The sequence below is a fragment of the Hyposmocoma kahamanoa genome, unplaced genomic scaffold (genome assembly GCF_003589595.1).
Source record: "Hyposmocoma kahamanoa isolate Upper Pololo Valley unplaced genomic scaffold, ASM358959v1 102, whole genome shotgun sequence".
In the NCBI taxonomy this organism is placed as follows: domain Eukaryota; kingdom Metazoa; phylum Arthropoda; class Insecta; order Lepidoptera; family Cosmopterigidae; genus Hyposmocoma; species Hyposmocoma kahamanoa.
Window position 1 is genome coordinate 8,558,374 of NW_020653337.1, and position 16,486 is coordinate 8,574,859.

The window sequence follows — 16,486 nt, forward strand, 5'->3', positions numbered from 1 at the left end:
TAGTTGAGAAAAAACAAATTGATATATTTTTTTCACGACCATGCTAATAGAGTGAGTTTTTTTTCAAGGGCAAAGCAATCATTATTGTCAGTAGCAGCTGGTCAGGATTCTTGAACTATGTATGTTTGAAATCTAATCTTTGTAATAAACGTTCCTCGTTTATTTTATCCATTTTCTTTTCACGTTATCTTGCCATGGAACGAACTTAGTACTTCAATTCAAAGTTTTTAATAAATAATAAGATTATTATAAATTACAGTGCAACAATAGTTGTGCTATAAGTACTACTTCAGAAAGTTACGTCTCATTATTATACAAGACCCGTAGCTATGTCCCACTGGACCCTCATGATTGGAATCAGCGGTTCTCTATTAGCACACACATTCTCTATCTATTTTATGACTCATTCCGTTTGTTGTTTGTATAGCGATATTTTATTACCGCAAGTAAAAGTATTTTGCAATGATTTTAATGATTATTTTATTATATATTTACAGTAAATATTTACACTGTATTGCAAACGGTAAACATAATCAAATCAAATAAAAACATAATCAAACATCATCAAATCATCAACTCATTTATACGTCCCTTTGCTGGGCATAGGTCTCCTCTCGCGCGAGGGTCCAGGCCATAGTCCGCTACGCTCTGGTCCAATGCGGGTTTAGCGACGGCATTGCGTTTGCGTCGCTGCTAAAAGTCGCCGTCTGTAAAAGCTCTAAATTCCGAAACGAGCACGGATTCGAATCCACGGTCTCTATTTGAGAGGTGGTAGGTCAAACCATTAGGCTACCACGGATTTTAGGTACCGTGACTCTAAACCAATAAAGGGCATACTAAATTGTACTAAAACACTAAATTCCGTAGCTTCTAACATCTCTCAACGCCTCCAGCCTTCATGAAAATAAAATAGAGAGCACCTATATATATAGTACAATAATAATTTGCACAAAAATCGAACTAGCTGCTCTCAACGATCCATTTTCAACGTTTTAAGAAAGATTAAAAACTATTACGAATGTATATTTGTCTATTGGAATCTTCAAAAGGCTTGCTAAATTTTTAGGGGGCAATTCTGTATAAATATTAAAACTTAAACATATCCAAATGTTTAAGTTTGTTTCTGAGTGTTCGATCTTTGTATTAATAATTATAACAAACTAGTGGAGTAATTTCACAAAAAATAATTGAATATCAATTCAATAAAATTTAATTAATACAGTGAATAGCGACATCTCTCGCCAGGACTGGTAGCTGTAAAGGTACTAACTGGGTGATAAATCTGTAATAGATTTCTCATAGATGGCGCTACGACTAAAAAGTCGTTGAAAGACCAAGTACAAAGACCCGACACAAGCACATAGAAAAATTTGTGAGGTCCGTTGGTTCGTTCCGTGGCTTAGTTGGTATAGCGTCTGGCACGGTATGCAAGAAGACGTCGGTTCGAATCCGACCGGATCGAAGGAATTTTTTCTGAGTGTTTTTTCTGAGTGTTCGATCTTTGTATTAATAATTATAATATCCAAATGTGTTGATAAGTACCAGCTTAATCGCATAAAAAGAACCATCTTTTTATGCGATTACAAAGGGGTCCTCAAAATTAAAATTGTTCGTATTAGTGGGTATTACATTTCGATGCCTTACTTTCTCAAACACCTATATCTTGTAAAGAGTGATTATTCAGGAGATGACCAAACTTTATATTTATTTAAATTTCTTATCAAGGGTGTTAATTTGGATGCATTACTTTAAGAATAGGTAAAAGCCAGTGTGTGACTATGAAGGAAATGTGATGTGGTCTGCAAAGTTTTTGCATTTCGGTTACTTTGTGCTTTAAGATACAAGTTTGAAAAAGTAAGGCGACGATTTGACGACCTCCGTGGCTCGCACACCGGTTTTCATGGTGTCGCCATTTCTGAAGTCCCGAATTCGACCCCAGTCGGGTTAATGTAGACAACTAATTTTTCTGTATTGTCCCGGGTCTGGATTTTTGTGGTACCGCAGTTTTTTTTTAAATAAATAACGCACACACTCAACATAGCCCCGCACTAGGGAAATCCTGTGTCGCGGGTGCCATGGACACACACATAGACAACCACAAATTACGCCCAAACTCACGAGAGAAATAATTGTAGGCCATACAACTATTTCTCCCGGCCCGGGAATCGAACCTGGGACCTCTGCGTGGCAGTCTGGCATGGTAACCGTTCGGCCACGGAGGCAGTTATTTCCGATTACCATAATAAAAGTGGTTTAGTTACTTACTTTAGGATCAGAGCAACGCATGTGATGTTGTCTAATAGTTATTTATGAAGTCCGTTAACCATTCGAGGTCATCTGTAGTATAACTTCAAGAAGTCATGAAAAGTTTAAGTACAGCAATAATCTGCGTCTATTGTTTGGTATGGCTCAAGGAAACTAAAAGTGTCAAGAATTTAGATCTTTATAAAGACCCAGCTGGTAAATCAGCAGGCTTTAATATACGAGCGTGAGCGTATATTAAGTAAATAATTAAATATGTTTCCATCATACATACTTTATTAATATCTAACATTCGACATTGTTAATCTGTTTCGTACGGTTCGAAAGCAGTAAACGGTTTTAACGTGCGCATAAGAAATGTGTTTGCTATCCATTTAGCTCGTTTACCGACGAGCATAAGCTAACCGCGTGGTCACGATACTCTTATTGCCATCATTCGGTTTGCACTAATTCAATATTATTAAAATATTTACGATACAAGGTGATTTTTAATCGACTTCAAAAAAGAGGAAATTCTCAATTCGACTGTATGTTTTTTTATGTATGTTACGCGATTTGAGAACCGATTTTGACGATTCTTTTTTGTTGGGAAGAGGGTACATCAGTAGTGGTCCCATTTAAATTTGAAGAAAATATTACACCTCTAAGGGTGGCAAAACTAGGGGATGAATGACTTTTGAGGTCGGTTTTTTAGTACTCTGTACTAAGATTATTTTATCACGCACTATCGAATATAACGTATACGGAACTAAATACTGTAGTAAATCTAAATTGTGGAATTGAATTGAGAAAACACGATTTAAAAGTTCAAAAAATTACATAAAAAAATGTATATTCTCTATTAAATATTAAGCATTATTGATTTGTTATATTTTTTGTGAAATTATTCCACTAGTTTGCGAGTTACATTCTCGGAAGCCGAAAACTCTATGCAACGATCTATAACAGACACATAGAAGAAATTCGTCGACGTAGTAAACTTAACCTGTAGCTTAGTTGGTAAATCAATGAGGACGGAATCCAGTCGTCGTAGGTTCGAGTCCTGTCGGGTTGAAAAAACTTTATTTGTGTTGGATCTTTGTATTTAATAATTATAAATATTATGTGGAAATAAAAATAATGACATTATCCGCAATAAGAACCATATACCTAGAATTTTTTTTATTTTGTAATCGTTAAGTGTTTTATTGAACGTCAAGATGTTTCACCATTATGATATTCAATTATTTTTCGTGAAATTCCTTCATTAGTTTGTTACAATTATTATACTACTAAGATCGAACACTTGGAAAAACATTTAGAGTCTGGCACGGTTTGCTAGAAGACGTCGGTTCGAATCCGGCCGAATCGAAGGATTTTTTTCTAAGTGTTCGACGACAGTATTTAGTTACATGCGATCAAATAAATTCAATACTTTAAATAAGTGTCAAGACGCCATTAACTCGCACGTTTAGACTTGTATGTATTTTCAAAAGTAATTTCAAAATGATATACCAAAATGATATACTGTGAAATGATCCAAAAAGCAAAAGCAAAAGATAAAACGTTTAATTTGTTCTTTGACTATTATGACATTATGTCATCATCCTCCGGCTCTTGTGCATTATTTGGAGTCGTAGTAAGCATTCTTCCATTCTCTTTACCTACTTATCATCTTTCACATAATCCGTCCGTCTATTCTTTGGACTTCGCTTCCCCTTAAAACCATCCACATTCATATTTAATATGTTTCGGGTAACGTGACTCACATCAGTCCGCATTATATATCCGAACCACGATGAACATATAACGTCGTGTATGTATATGGTAAAATAAATGAAATGACTTCGTAATTTTAATCGGAAAACTTTCAAAACCGTTTGTTTATGTATGAAACGACGTAAGAAGGCTGGTAATTTAAATTAATTTCACTTAGTACAACCCACGGCAATTTTAATAAGATAAGATTTCAAAGAAAATTACTTTTACACATTATATAAACATATAAAGTTTTTCTCCTCGTTTTCGTAAAAACGGTTAGTTAATTTTTAATTTTATAAATTGAAAATAAATATTAACAAAACACTGTAAACTTGGTTATTTTGTTTATGAATCGAGTAACGTTACCAAACGGTTGTAAAGTAGGTAATAATTATATACAAAATACTGAAATTGAAAGCAATTGGTATTTTTATTTCATTTTCGAATATTAATTTTCTGACGTTTCTTTTAAGATGAAGTAGGGGTTTTATATAAATATGACCACTGACCATGATTGTTAACCAGCTGATCTGCCGAAATACTCGCGAGGACTCGTAGGTACAATTTATATTAAACTATTATTTTAATAAAAGTTGCTTAAAACCGAACGAACGAACAGGACGGAAAGTCGGGCGTCCTGGCCGCGGTACTTATGCATGTGTGACTATATCACGCGAGTTCCGAGTCCTTGTTGTCCCCCGACTGTGGCCATGCGAATTAGAATACAAAAGACTGTCAAACAAATATTGAGCAGTCATTTATAACAATTTTCATTTTTTTTTGCATTCGGCGTTCGTACTTTGTGAGGAATTTTTATTTAAATCTGATAAAGAAAATGTATGAAAAAGGTAGATAAACTTTACCTTATTTTATTATTTAGTATTCCGTTATTTTGTTTTACTTAATTAAGTACGTACATAAATAGAGACATAGATGTGATATGTTCCATTCTATAAAAAAAAATTATTTTTGTTAATTCCCAATACATCGTCTCTATTTTGTTTTAAAGATAGAGATATTTTATGAATGATTTTAGAAACACGCATAAAGACAAAATCGAGTAGGTATTCTTTAAGGTATTGGAGATTTCTTGTTCTTATTTGAAAACAATTAATATTCAGATCACATTAAATGTAGACAGCTCGTGCGAGTGCATCCGTATCTATTTGTAACATTATTTTCCTTTGCGATTAATATTCTTTTATCGTTTAACGTCTTCAAGTGATCCTCAAGGACTGTAGGTACAAGTACAATGTTCGAAAACGTATAAAAACATTATTTTGTGCTACAAATAATGTTTTTATAGTTTTATAACATTTTTTTGCATTATTAAAATATATTGTGTTGATATTTTTAATATGATAATGATAATAAAACCGTAAATTTTATTGCAATTTAAAACTAGTGTTCATATCTCTATTCTTATACTTTTCTTAATAATTTAAGAATAAGGTTTAAAGACATAGAGTTATGAATGATACAGTGCTATAGAGGTTATTGTCAATAAAGGTATTATTTAGAGTTTCTCGCTATCTCATGTAGTGGTATCATTAACTCATTAGTACAGGAGTGTTTGTTCTTAATTCCCAACCCTACGTCTCGACAGTGCGTCGCCGCGTTAACGTCAATATTGAACCACAAAGCAGTTTAGTAGCGACGTGATAATTTGAAAAGTATCACGTTACCCGGCTTCATCAGTTTCGTACTACTCTATGTAATGATTTACTTAACATGTATAAAGGTTGTTCAAAATAGTTGACTCTACAAATGATACTGAATCACTAAGAAACCTTTTTTCCAGATTTTACTGTTTATCCTAACAAAACATAATTAACGACAACGACCTCCGTGGTCGAGTGGCTTGCATACCAGTTTTCATAGTGTCGTCATTTCTGAGATCCCGAGTTCGATCCCCGGTCGGGTCAGTACAGAAAAATAACTTTTCTATATTGTCCCGGTTCTGGGTGTTTGTGGTACCGTCGTAGTTTCCGATTTCCATAACATTTAGCTACTTACTTTGGGATCTGTGCAATGTATGTGATGTTGTCTAATTTATTTATTTATTATTTATTAATAATTATGCTGGTCAGACAATTTCAGTGTTGGAATTTGTGTTAGGGATTTGGATATGTTATATTTCTTTCAGGCTAGGTTTTTACGAGATTGGATAAAGTCGGCTACAAACGAGTCGTAGCTGTGGTAAAAATATAGGGTTGCGTTTCTCTTGCTTTTTTTCAACATAGCTGAAGATATGAAGAATGCTCGTGTTAATGACTAAATAAAGCTTTTATTTTTATAATCACATTTCCTTTAATGTGAATGAGATTATCAAATAAATGTATGAAATTGTAAACAAAAAATAGTACATACCATAAAATAACATTATTTAAAATAACATTATTTAAAATTAAAAAATTCTAATAAATTAAAAAAAGAGCACTGGACTAGTCACATTTTTAGCCTAAAGCAAAAGGAAGACGTGTCCGGGGCGCTGCGCTAGTGACGTCGTCAGGTAGGTGGTTGTAAACGCGATGGCTCGTCGTATGAATGGTCCGCGTCGCCTTTTCTAGCCGGTGAAAATCACCCAGGAGGCGGCTCCCGTGTCGCAGTGTGTACCGCTTATTGTCGCATCTCTGTACGAACTGGCACAAGTATAGTTACGTGCATACATAGCTATATAGAGTACCAGCAGACTGGGAAGCGGCAATGTCCCCAGTGATGCAAACTACGACGCGTGCACTCTTCATTAGACATATGCGCCACGGCCCGTATTGCAAGTCTTTGCAGCTGGAAAGCACGTTCCCAATCTGTCGCAAAATTTTATGCCATATTGTAGCACCTTGGCTTTTGTAAGTGTCGCAGAGAGACGACTTAGGGCAAAGCATGCATTCGCTAGATTTCCACAAAGATGGTTAATGTATTGTTCCCAAGTCAATGCTTGATCTATTTAAAGGAAGCTATTTACCACCTTTACTTTCTATACGCACGTCGTCTACGCTCAGTACAAGTGGTTGCCGAGGTCTACTAGAAAGGAAAAAAGATAGTCAATTTTATTCATTTTGTATGAAAAATCATTTTATGAAATTTGGATAATTCTGCGATCCCGATTTATTTCGTCCCGTGCAATGAAATCATCATTATAAGAAGCTGAGCATTGATATACTCAGTATTGGTATGCTGACGCATTAAAAAAATCAGTCAATTTTAAAAATGTTTTATGGAATTTGACTAACTTCTGCTGTCCCGATTTTTTCGTCCCATACAATGAAATGTTCCTTGCATAAAACTGAGTCAATCAGCACTGAAAAAATTTCGATCAATTTTATTCATTTTTATGGACCACTTACGCTTGACCAAAAAATAAATCATGCCTAAATTGTTTTCACAAAAAGAGACTTACTGGCTCCTTAGAGAGTTGTATTCGAGAGAGTCCTTGTATCTTCTATGGTTTCGGATTTTCCCATATTGCTCTGATAGTAGCGAATAAATCTTAAGGTCCGCGATAAATAATTAAAATTCCGACACTTTAGATAATATGATAGTGTAAAATTTTTCATGCGGACCTGATCAACTGTTTGTTCAAGTGGAATTAGTATAAAACGAATTCAGATATCTATGCAGCGAAAGAGTGAAGCTAATTGTGTACACTTGAGAAACGCTATTTTGACTTAACAGCTTAAATGGAATATAATAAAATAATTTATTTCATACTTTCAGTGTTCTAATATAACAATTTATAATGTAATATCAAGGGATAACATGATCGTCTCTAATATCGACAACAATAATGAAAATAAATGTATAATATGACTGAAAAATTTTTTTTTTTTAATTTATTGAGGAACAAACAGTTTTACATATTTAAAAATATACATACTTAAAATTAACATATTACTAAACCTACAGTTCCCTAAATATGCATATAAAACAAAAAAGTATACGGTATACTGACACTTATAAACGTAAGTTTTATAAACGTTAAAAAAAAACAAAGTAAAATGAACGCAACACCACCCGTATCCCTCAAACTATGCAACGAACGCACATTTTCTAAGTTTGCTGGATGACAGGCACCGGTTGGTTACGTTCGGGAGCGAGCGGTCGTGTTACGCAACGAGATAAGTACTAAAATGCTATAGTGTAAATTAACATAAGTCGGAATCTAAATGATCCGGAGACCTAAAAAAGAAACAATTGTTCAATACAGGTCGCAGTGTTTGTATAATGCGATGTGTTTACTTTTTGATAAATACTTATTATTAGTATTTATATGACGGCTTGCGAGAACCCCGGATAAATTTATAATGTAAACTCCACGCACCAAACGTGGTGTATACTGTAGGTAAGCATGACAGCAAATGTTACTTATTAATTTACAAAAGTAACGATTGCATAATAGTTATTTGTTAACCAAGGCTGCAAAGTTATTGTTTAACGCGAGTGCTTGCATTGAAACCTGAGCAAGCGAAGGGGGTCTGAGATTCAAAAATAGAATCCTGAGCGTAGGGAGGGTTTCAAGGAACGAGACGACACGAGAGGTAGATGAAAGAAAAATAGTTGATCAAATCTGTTTTAATCTTAGAGGATAAACAAAAATAAAGGAAAGGAGCTGCCCTATCTACGAAATAAACGTACCTACTTAAACCAAAATTGTACCACACATATGGCGGATTTAGTGTTGTGCCATAATCATAGATAAGTCAATATCACCATGCAAATGTATGGCTTGAATGTAGAAACTGTTTTTTATGTTTTCAAATTTGTATAGTTTACTGTGATCAAAGTATGGTTGATACTAGGCTATTATTACTAAGCATGTAATGAGCCATTTTAATCAAAATTAAATATAAAGTTATTTACCAATAAATGTAACGATGGAATTGCATTATCATTCTATTAAAATTTGACTCTTCAAAATGGAGCGAACAAAGGAAGACGGTATTTGATCCAATATTTATGTTCGGGAATCCTATGATTACCAACCATTCTTTCTTTCTTAACTTTAAAAATAATAATAATGAAATAATAAAAACCTCGTAGTGAATTGTCTTAATAACAGAATATCGATAATATGTCTGCTTACAAGAACGACACTATCTCAAAATAATAGTTATCAACAATCATCAAAATATACTAACAAACAGGCAATCTAAAGTAACCAAAGCAAAATTCGGCAAGATTTGTGAATAAACTACTTAAATGAGTCTAATTACATGAGATAGTTGGGCTATTGTGTGATTTATAGGCAGAAAAATAACACATGCCGGTGTAATCTAACATTCGGTTGATTTCAGCTTTTTCTACTGCCGCACCCATTAATGCTGCAGCGACACATTTTTATCAATACTTAAATGTTCTCACTGTCAATATTTTTGTTCATTTCATTACAATTCATGCGAATAATTCACTAAAACATTTGGCCAAACATTGGTTTTGACATTTGATGTACTTCCCTTTGGCAACTGGATACGGTTATCAAAGCGAAAAGGGATAATTATTAACTATAAAAATGATAAAATGAGGACAGGTGGCATTTAAGATGACGTTAAGTATGTACGATTCCCGTGTTTGACCTAAATCAATATAGTGCTATCTCTTTTGGCTTACGACGGCACGCAGTAGTTAAACAAAGACAATAAAATGTAACGTCCATATGACGTCTGATTTATTTAAGTCAATATCACATGTCGTTTGGTTTCCATAATCTAAGGTTTTAGTAAGCAAAATTAGTTATCGTTACCTGTTTAATGTTAACAAAACAAGAATAAAATACACTTACGGATTTTTACATACATGACGTACGACAAATCGCGTAGTTGTGTTGTGTCATTATGTTTTTTTTTTCATCGAAAGAAAAAGTTGGTGCACCGTAGTCAATCGTCAAGTTATAATATCAAAACCGTTGTCTAGCTAGCGTGGAAAAAACGGTTTTTCGCGCAGATTTCTAATGAGAAGGAAAGCCTTTTCGAGCTAGTGAGGTGAAAAATACATTATTTGACCGTAAGATTGATTTTGAATGTGTAAAGAGCTTCATTCGCTTTAAAACGCTGTAGTAAAAATTATTCACTCCCTCTTGCCTACAGATTTATTTATTGAATGTCGTGATGTTTTACTACCATGAATTTCATATATTTTTTGTGAAAATACTAAATACAGGGGATTGAGTCCAGTCAGATCGAAAGAATTTCTCATTCTGTTCGATATTTGTATCAATAATAACTTTGCACTTGTTTAAATACGTATTACATATTAAAGTCACGCAACATTTACTGAATTTGGAAGAAAACGGAAAAACCATTTTTTCTTTTAAATTGATCAACTTATAACGTAGGTATGCCAAATGTGATAAAATAATCTTTTAAATTTCGATAGTTTTATATACTACCTACGTGAAAAAGAAGTATAATAAACTGAAAAATGTAAAAGGAATTTTTAGCTCTAGTGATAGCGGGACAAAAAGCTGGTACTGATTATAAAAATGACTTAATGTACAAATCACGTAGAAATCGTATTTCTATATACTTTCTTGTGCAATCAACACGGGCGCAACTGTAAGTTTGGTTTAAATTATTCAAATTTGTTTTACTTATCGTTTATGAACACATATAAACGAATGAGTCGACTCGCGAAGAAGAAGAAGAACACAGTCTTTAACTATATCGTGCCCTAGGTATAAAAAAGCTACATGTGAATATAGAAAAATAGTACTATCCCATGATCACAGCTGACTGATGACATGGGATCTCTAAAGGGCCCAAAATGTTGTTTTGTTTGAAAAAACAAATATGCGGGATTCAGATCGGAACAATCGCGAAAGCCTTAGAACTCTAGAAATAAAAATTTTCAGGCATCGTGCCCTTGAGGCTAGCTGCGTTTTCCCTTTGGATCGTAAAACTTATTCTTTGATGCTAGTAGTCACCGAAAACTTCAACGAGGCGAACTGAAAGTTCTTTAGTGAAAAGTTTCGCCTTAGATCTCTAGAGACTCAGGCTATCCTCTGATTGACGCATGGAATAACCAAGATTGGCGTTTAAGGGCCTTGTGCTGTTTGCGGCTACTCTAGCTGGTGGAACCACGCCACCCACACTTGCGTGGACACGTGAAAGTGCCACATTATCCACACGGGTCGCATCCCATAATAACTGTTTGCCCACTGTCTTTTAAACACTTGTTATTAAATTATTTTACGTTTCTTCATTTAATCCTGTGTAAATATTTATAATTAAATTATATATAGACGTCATTACCCGAATTGAAAACTTTATTATGTGACAGCATCACTTAAAATGTTGGTAAATTGCATACTTGATGCGAAAATAGTAATATTGATAATAGTAATGAAAATAGTAATTTTGATATCATTGAATAGAAGAAACGTAAAAAACACGAGAAACGCAAGAAACACAAGGAATAAGTGTAAGTGTTTTATATGTATATCGTATCGCTAGTATAACACAGACTTAACTGCAATAAATTGTAATGCCAAACCACTTAAAAAACGCAATGGACATAGAAAATCTGAGAAACATCCTCCATTTTAAAAATAACATTCAAAAACTCTTGATATTTGTTCAGTAGTCCTAACCTCAAAACTTTTAATTCGTTTTCTATGAATTTTACAAACATAAGTTGAGCCACTGTTTCACTGGAAGTTCAATATGTAGTTAGATCACATTTAAATTGAAAAAAAAAATGTATTTACATATTTATATAGACTGGAGTTTACTATATGAATTTAAAAAATGGCTATTTTTGTGCCATCTGCGTAGTTGCATGTTGTTAAGCATGTTAAAGATGTTAATAGGCAGCACATATTACTTTAAGTTAGTAATATAATATTATAACATGTTTTATATCCGATTAATAAAGGACGCACTCACCCGTGAAATACCAGTAGCTGCAATCAATCACTATCCAAAAGCGAAGTAAAAATGTTGTTAAAATTCGATTTCTATTATATACACAAGCAGATGTCATAAATCATGATGTGGACAATAAAAGTACAAGTAGCACAATAAATGTGTGATATGGGTTGGCGTTGTGCGCGATATCGTGTTGTCGACGATCGGCCGCCGGTCACGAGGCTCAAGTGGAGCCTTTCCAGATAAGGGATAAGGGCGAGATGAGAGCGCAACTACGATGGACGGTGATGACGACGTCCGTGCACTGTCGCTCCGACCGCGGCGGCGCCGTAATCTCACCAAACTACGTGACTAGCTCGACTAAGGGCACTGTACAATAGTCCACGTTTCACTAATACGACCTCGTTTTTTCAGAAACAGCGATTTTACACCCTGCACTCTTAGACATTAGTCATGGAAATCCTTGCACGGACTTAAACGGGGACAGGTCTAGTGACTTTGATGGTTCGTTTCTGAAAAAGGATTCGTTTAACCGGTTAACATGTTTGTTCTAATTATTATTTGGTCGGCTTTGAGCCACGTGGTGGAGACAACACGGTCTTCAGCGCAACTGCAACATTTGGTCTGCTTCTGCTGGTTTTTATACATGTCACGTGTAAACAATAAAGACGACGTCTTGGACGGTGCGCTCGATATGTTATGGTAAATAGGCAATGTAATCTACATAGCAGACCATTAAATTTGCGAATATTTGGCCATTAAATTTGCGAATATTTTAAAAAGACAGACCATGGTTTTCTAAAACATCAGACGAAAAATACTATGTATAAAGTATTTTAAGATGTAATTTTAAATTATGTCTAACAGTAAACAAATAGTATGTATTATGTTCGTCGAAAAATTGCCATTATTTAAGAGTATTTTAGCACTACACCTACGATTTTTATTAGGTATTTTCCTGGTCTTATTTATATATTTGATTCCAGTTATTTTGAAGACCTAGCTAAAAAGTAGGTGTAGTAAGTAAATAAAGAAGCAAAAAGACCTGAATTACAAAATTAGCATTCTTCGGAATTGAGTGACAGTGGGGTCTTAACCCCAGCGTATAGAGGGTAGCGTACAACAGCCGTATAGAGGGATTGTAGCTGCTGATACCTACTTTCAATCCTTTAAGTTAGCCGTGGACTTAAGTTCCCTTTGACCTTTTCCACATTCCTTTGTTTCGTTTCTCGAATACAAATGTGTCCTACAGAACTAGTTTATTATGTAAGAGCGTTAAAACAATGGTAAATAATGTGTATAAAAACGATGTCTTGTTTTAACAAGATCTTTAGATTAAATCTTTGATTCTCATAGTAGATAAAAAAAGGAGTCAGTTTACAATTTGTCCTTAAGTATATGTATCTCGATGTAGATAATATGTTCGCAGTAATGGAATTTTGTACCGATCCGGATTTTTTTAAGCACGTGCTCTCGAGATAGTACTAAGTGAACTTAAAAGATTCGCTGAAAACAATACGTTTTGATTTAGATGTTTACCTAACTGCGGGAGGATTATGTTTTTCAAGTGTACTCGTATGTATGTGTGTCTATATTTCCCCGTGCAGCTTAAACAGCTGATGGATTTTGACATGTGAGGTCTCGTTAGGTTAGGTTAGGTTAGTTATTAAATAATCAAAATTGTAAGGCGGGATTAACTTCTTTTTTATCTTTCCGGTTAAATATTTTAACAGTCGGGTTTTGTTTTTTAAATATTTTATATGTTTATGTATGGTCAGTAGCATACGCTTTACACATTTTTTTATGATACCAAGTGACAAACAAGTCGTGCGTCTGGTCAGCGACACGCCTATCGCAAAGTTCTAAGGGGCACTGCCACTGCGCGGGACACTCTGTGACATTACCTGAAAAGTCCCATGTGCATCTAATTTCATCAGCACCCTTACCCTTCAAAACCGAAATGTAGTAATGGTCACATTACTGCTGGGCGGCAGAAATAAGTAAGGTAATAACTTCCCTGGACGGACTATTCCACAAGGAGCTCTACAGCTACTACACTTCGTAGTTTGGATCGATTTATTATAAATGACAATCAAATTTCATATAAGAGATGAACGTGCTGTTGACTGCATTTATTATCTTTCTATTTATTACAGGCCTTATTAATAATTAAAATTGTAATTTTTAGTACCCTTATACCATTTGTGGAAATAAGAGACATTGAAGAGTGATTTATTGGCACACTGGAGAAGAATAGTGTTTATGGCTTGAATATATTTGGTTTTAGATGCCCATTATGTACAGTCACGAATTGGGGTGGAATGAAGCGCATGTCTACGCCTAGACGACGCCGTTTTCGAATATGATATTGCCTTCCACATTACAGGTTTTTTATTTATAGCTTTCTTCATTTCTACAGTTCTGGTACTAAGCCGTGGTAGTCCAATGGTTTGACCTACCGCTTCTCAAGCAGAGAAGCGGTTGCACGTCGAAGAAGGTTCACAATTTTCGAAAAACGTGTGAAGTCCCCAACCCACACCGGGCTAGTGTGGTGGACTATGGCGTAAACCCTCGCCTAGGAGGAGACCCGTGCCCAGTGGGACGTGTAAATGGGTTAATGCAAGACATTTCTACAATACAATAACAAAAAATAGTTCGAATGATTTTAGTTTTAATTTAAATATAAATGGTTTAAGTGATTTTAGTTGATTTACATAGGCAACATTTATTTTCTTTTATTATAAATGAATGAGAAATTATTTTAATACTATTTTTGCGGTGGTAATAATTATGACGAAATGTAATTACAACAAACTACAAAATTTGCAGTCATTATTATTTGCTTTTTGTCAGATTTGTTTTATGTATGGGATTTTTTGGTGTATTTTTTTTATTTTGCTTATTAAATAATTATTATTCCTTTTATTTTGTTTTCTTTGTTTGTGTTATCATTTTTTTTTGTATCTGTGTTGTGGCGTTGCAATAAATGTCTATTCTATTCTAATTCTCGGCTCACTTTCTTCGTTTCTTACTAAAATGGTTTAGTACAACTCGAAATTCGCGTGTTATTTCTGCTTCGCATGTATTCTCCTTGTGCAAAGTTCATAATAATACATAGAGAAAAAAAAAGTAAAAATAATGTAAAACGAAACATTGTTTTATTTGAAGGAACAAATTTTAATATGCGAGATTTAGTTCCGAATAATCTCAGTACAGAGGACTAAAAAACCGTTCTCCAAAGTTTGCGGAATTACATGTATTTGCCAAGTTTTGTTGAAATCGGTTACCGGAAAGTGCGCGACATCTGAACCATCCGCTAGTTTACCACCCTTAGTGGCGGAATATTGTTTTCAAATTTAAATGGAACCACTACTGAGATACCCTCTTTCCAACAAAAGAAGAATCATCAAAATCGGTTCACAAATCGGAGTAATCGTCATCTTCTATGTGTATCAATCGCGAAAACCTAAGAACTCAATGTAAAATTAGTATGTTTCATATTGAAAAATGTGAAAGAGTGTTAACACTGTTAATTTTAAATATAATTTGTACAAAAAAAGAAAATTACCTTGCTTATAAACTAGAAGTTAATTTTATTTTGATGGAGTCGTTTACATTAAAATAGTATGCGTCTTTTGGAACTCGTCAATTTCAAATATAAATTAATCCTTTAGGGAACACCGGTCTTGTAGGCCGATAAATAAAATTTGTGGATTTATTACGAGAAACGTATATGTAATATATTTATTATATTTTTATTAAGACATAAAACTGAATTATAGCCCGCCAATATCTTATTATTTGCCTTGATAGACGAAACATTAAATTACAAAAGCTTCGTCCTGGTTATCATGTGATAGTGTTATAACAGTAATAACATTTCGAAAAGGAATTGTTTTAAAATTTTGAAATTCATATTTCGCATTTTTATACTTAATTAACATCTAAAAGGTGCTTTTCCATTGGGGAAGCGAGACGAGGATTGAAATTTCGATTCTTGCGCATCTTCGGTGGAAATGATCTGGATTGGCGAGGAAGGGAGAGGCGAGAATTGAAATATTTGTTGATGTAATATTGAACCGTATTGCTGCTTACATAGAGTATCACACTCTGCAACGGAAACGTAATTTCTCGCGCGCTGGCGCGAGCTATTAATGGCAATTTTTGGTTGAAATAGGCCAGCGAGATTTCAATTCTTGTCTTGCCTCGTCTCGTCTGGCCGGTGGAAAACCACCTCAAGATACAGTAAACTCAATGGGAAAAGCGCATAATGCTTGTATTAAAATTATTCATGGTTCAGGCTCAAGCAAGTAAGCCCTCCGTTTTGCATGAAAACGTGTTTTTCTAGATACCTTACAGTGAGTGATATAGAAATACATAAAGCTATAGTAAAGCTAAAGTATATTTATTATTATTTACTGGACGTTTACGTGGTCATCAAGTTATTTTTAAAATACTAACAACAACTACATAATAATAGTATTATAATAGTATTATTATGTAGTAGTTGTAGTTATAGTTGTGTTATAGTTTATGTATATAAACAACAACTTTTGTTCCATGACTTTTTACAAAACGTATTAAATTTACTAAAAATAAACTTTTCAGTTTCCGTTGTTATT

At 34.1% G+C, this 16,486-nt stretch overlaps 1 protein-coding gene across 3 annotated transcripts in view; it reads right to left on the reverse strand.

The window, feature by feature from the left end:
* Positions 1–16,486, reverse strand: part of LOC113232209 (sodium/hydrogen exchanger 9B2-like) — a 71,566-nt gene that overhangs the window by 39,570 nt on the left and 15,510 nt on the right. Inside the window, exon 1 of one of the 3 annotated variants that reach the window (XM_026466874.1) lies at positions 11,883–12,347. The exons of 1 other annotated variant lie outside the window; for it this stretch is intronic. Coding sequence is in view for 1 of the 2 variants with exons in the window: in XM_026466866.1 (XP_026322651.1) it covers positions 4,512–4,514 (3 nt within the window). In the remaining variant the exon portion in view is untranslated. Of the gene's footprint in view, positions 1–4,511; positions 4,638–11,882; positions 12,348–16,486 lie in introns of those variants that run through there. One more of the 3 variants, XM_026466866.1, reaches the window with a different exon arrangement.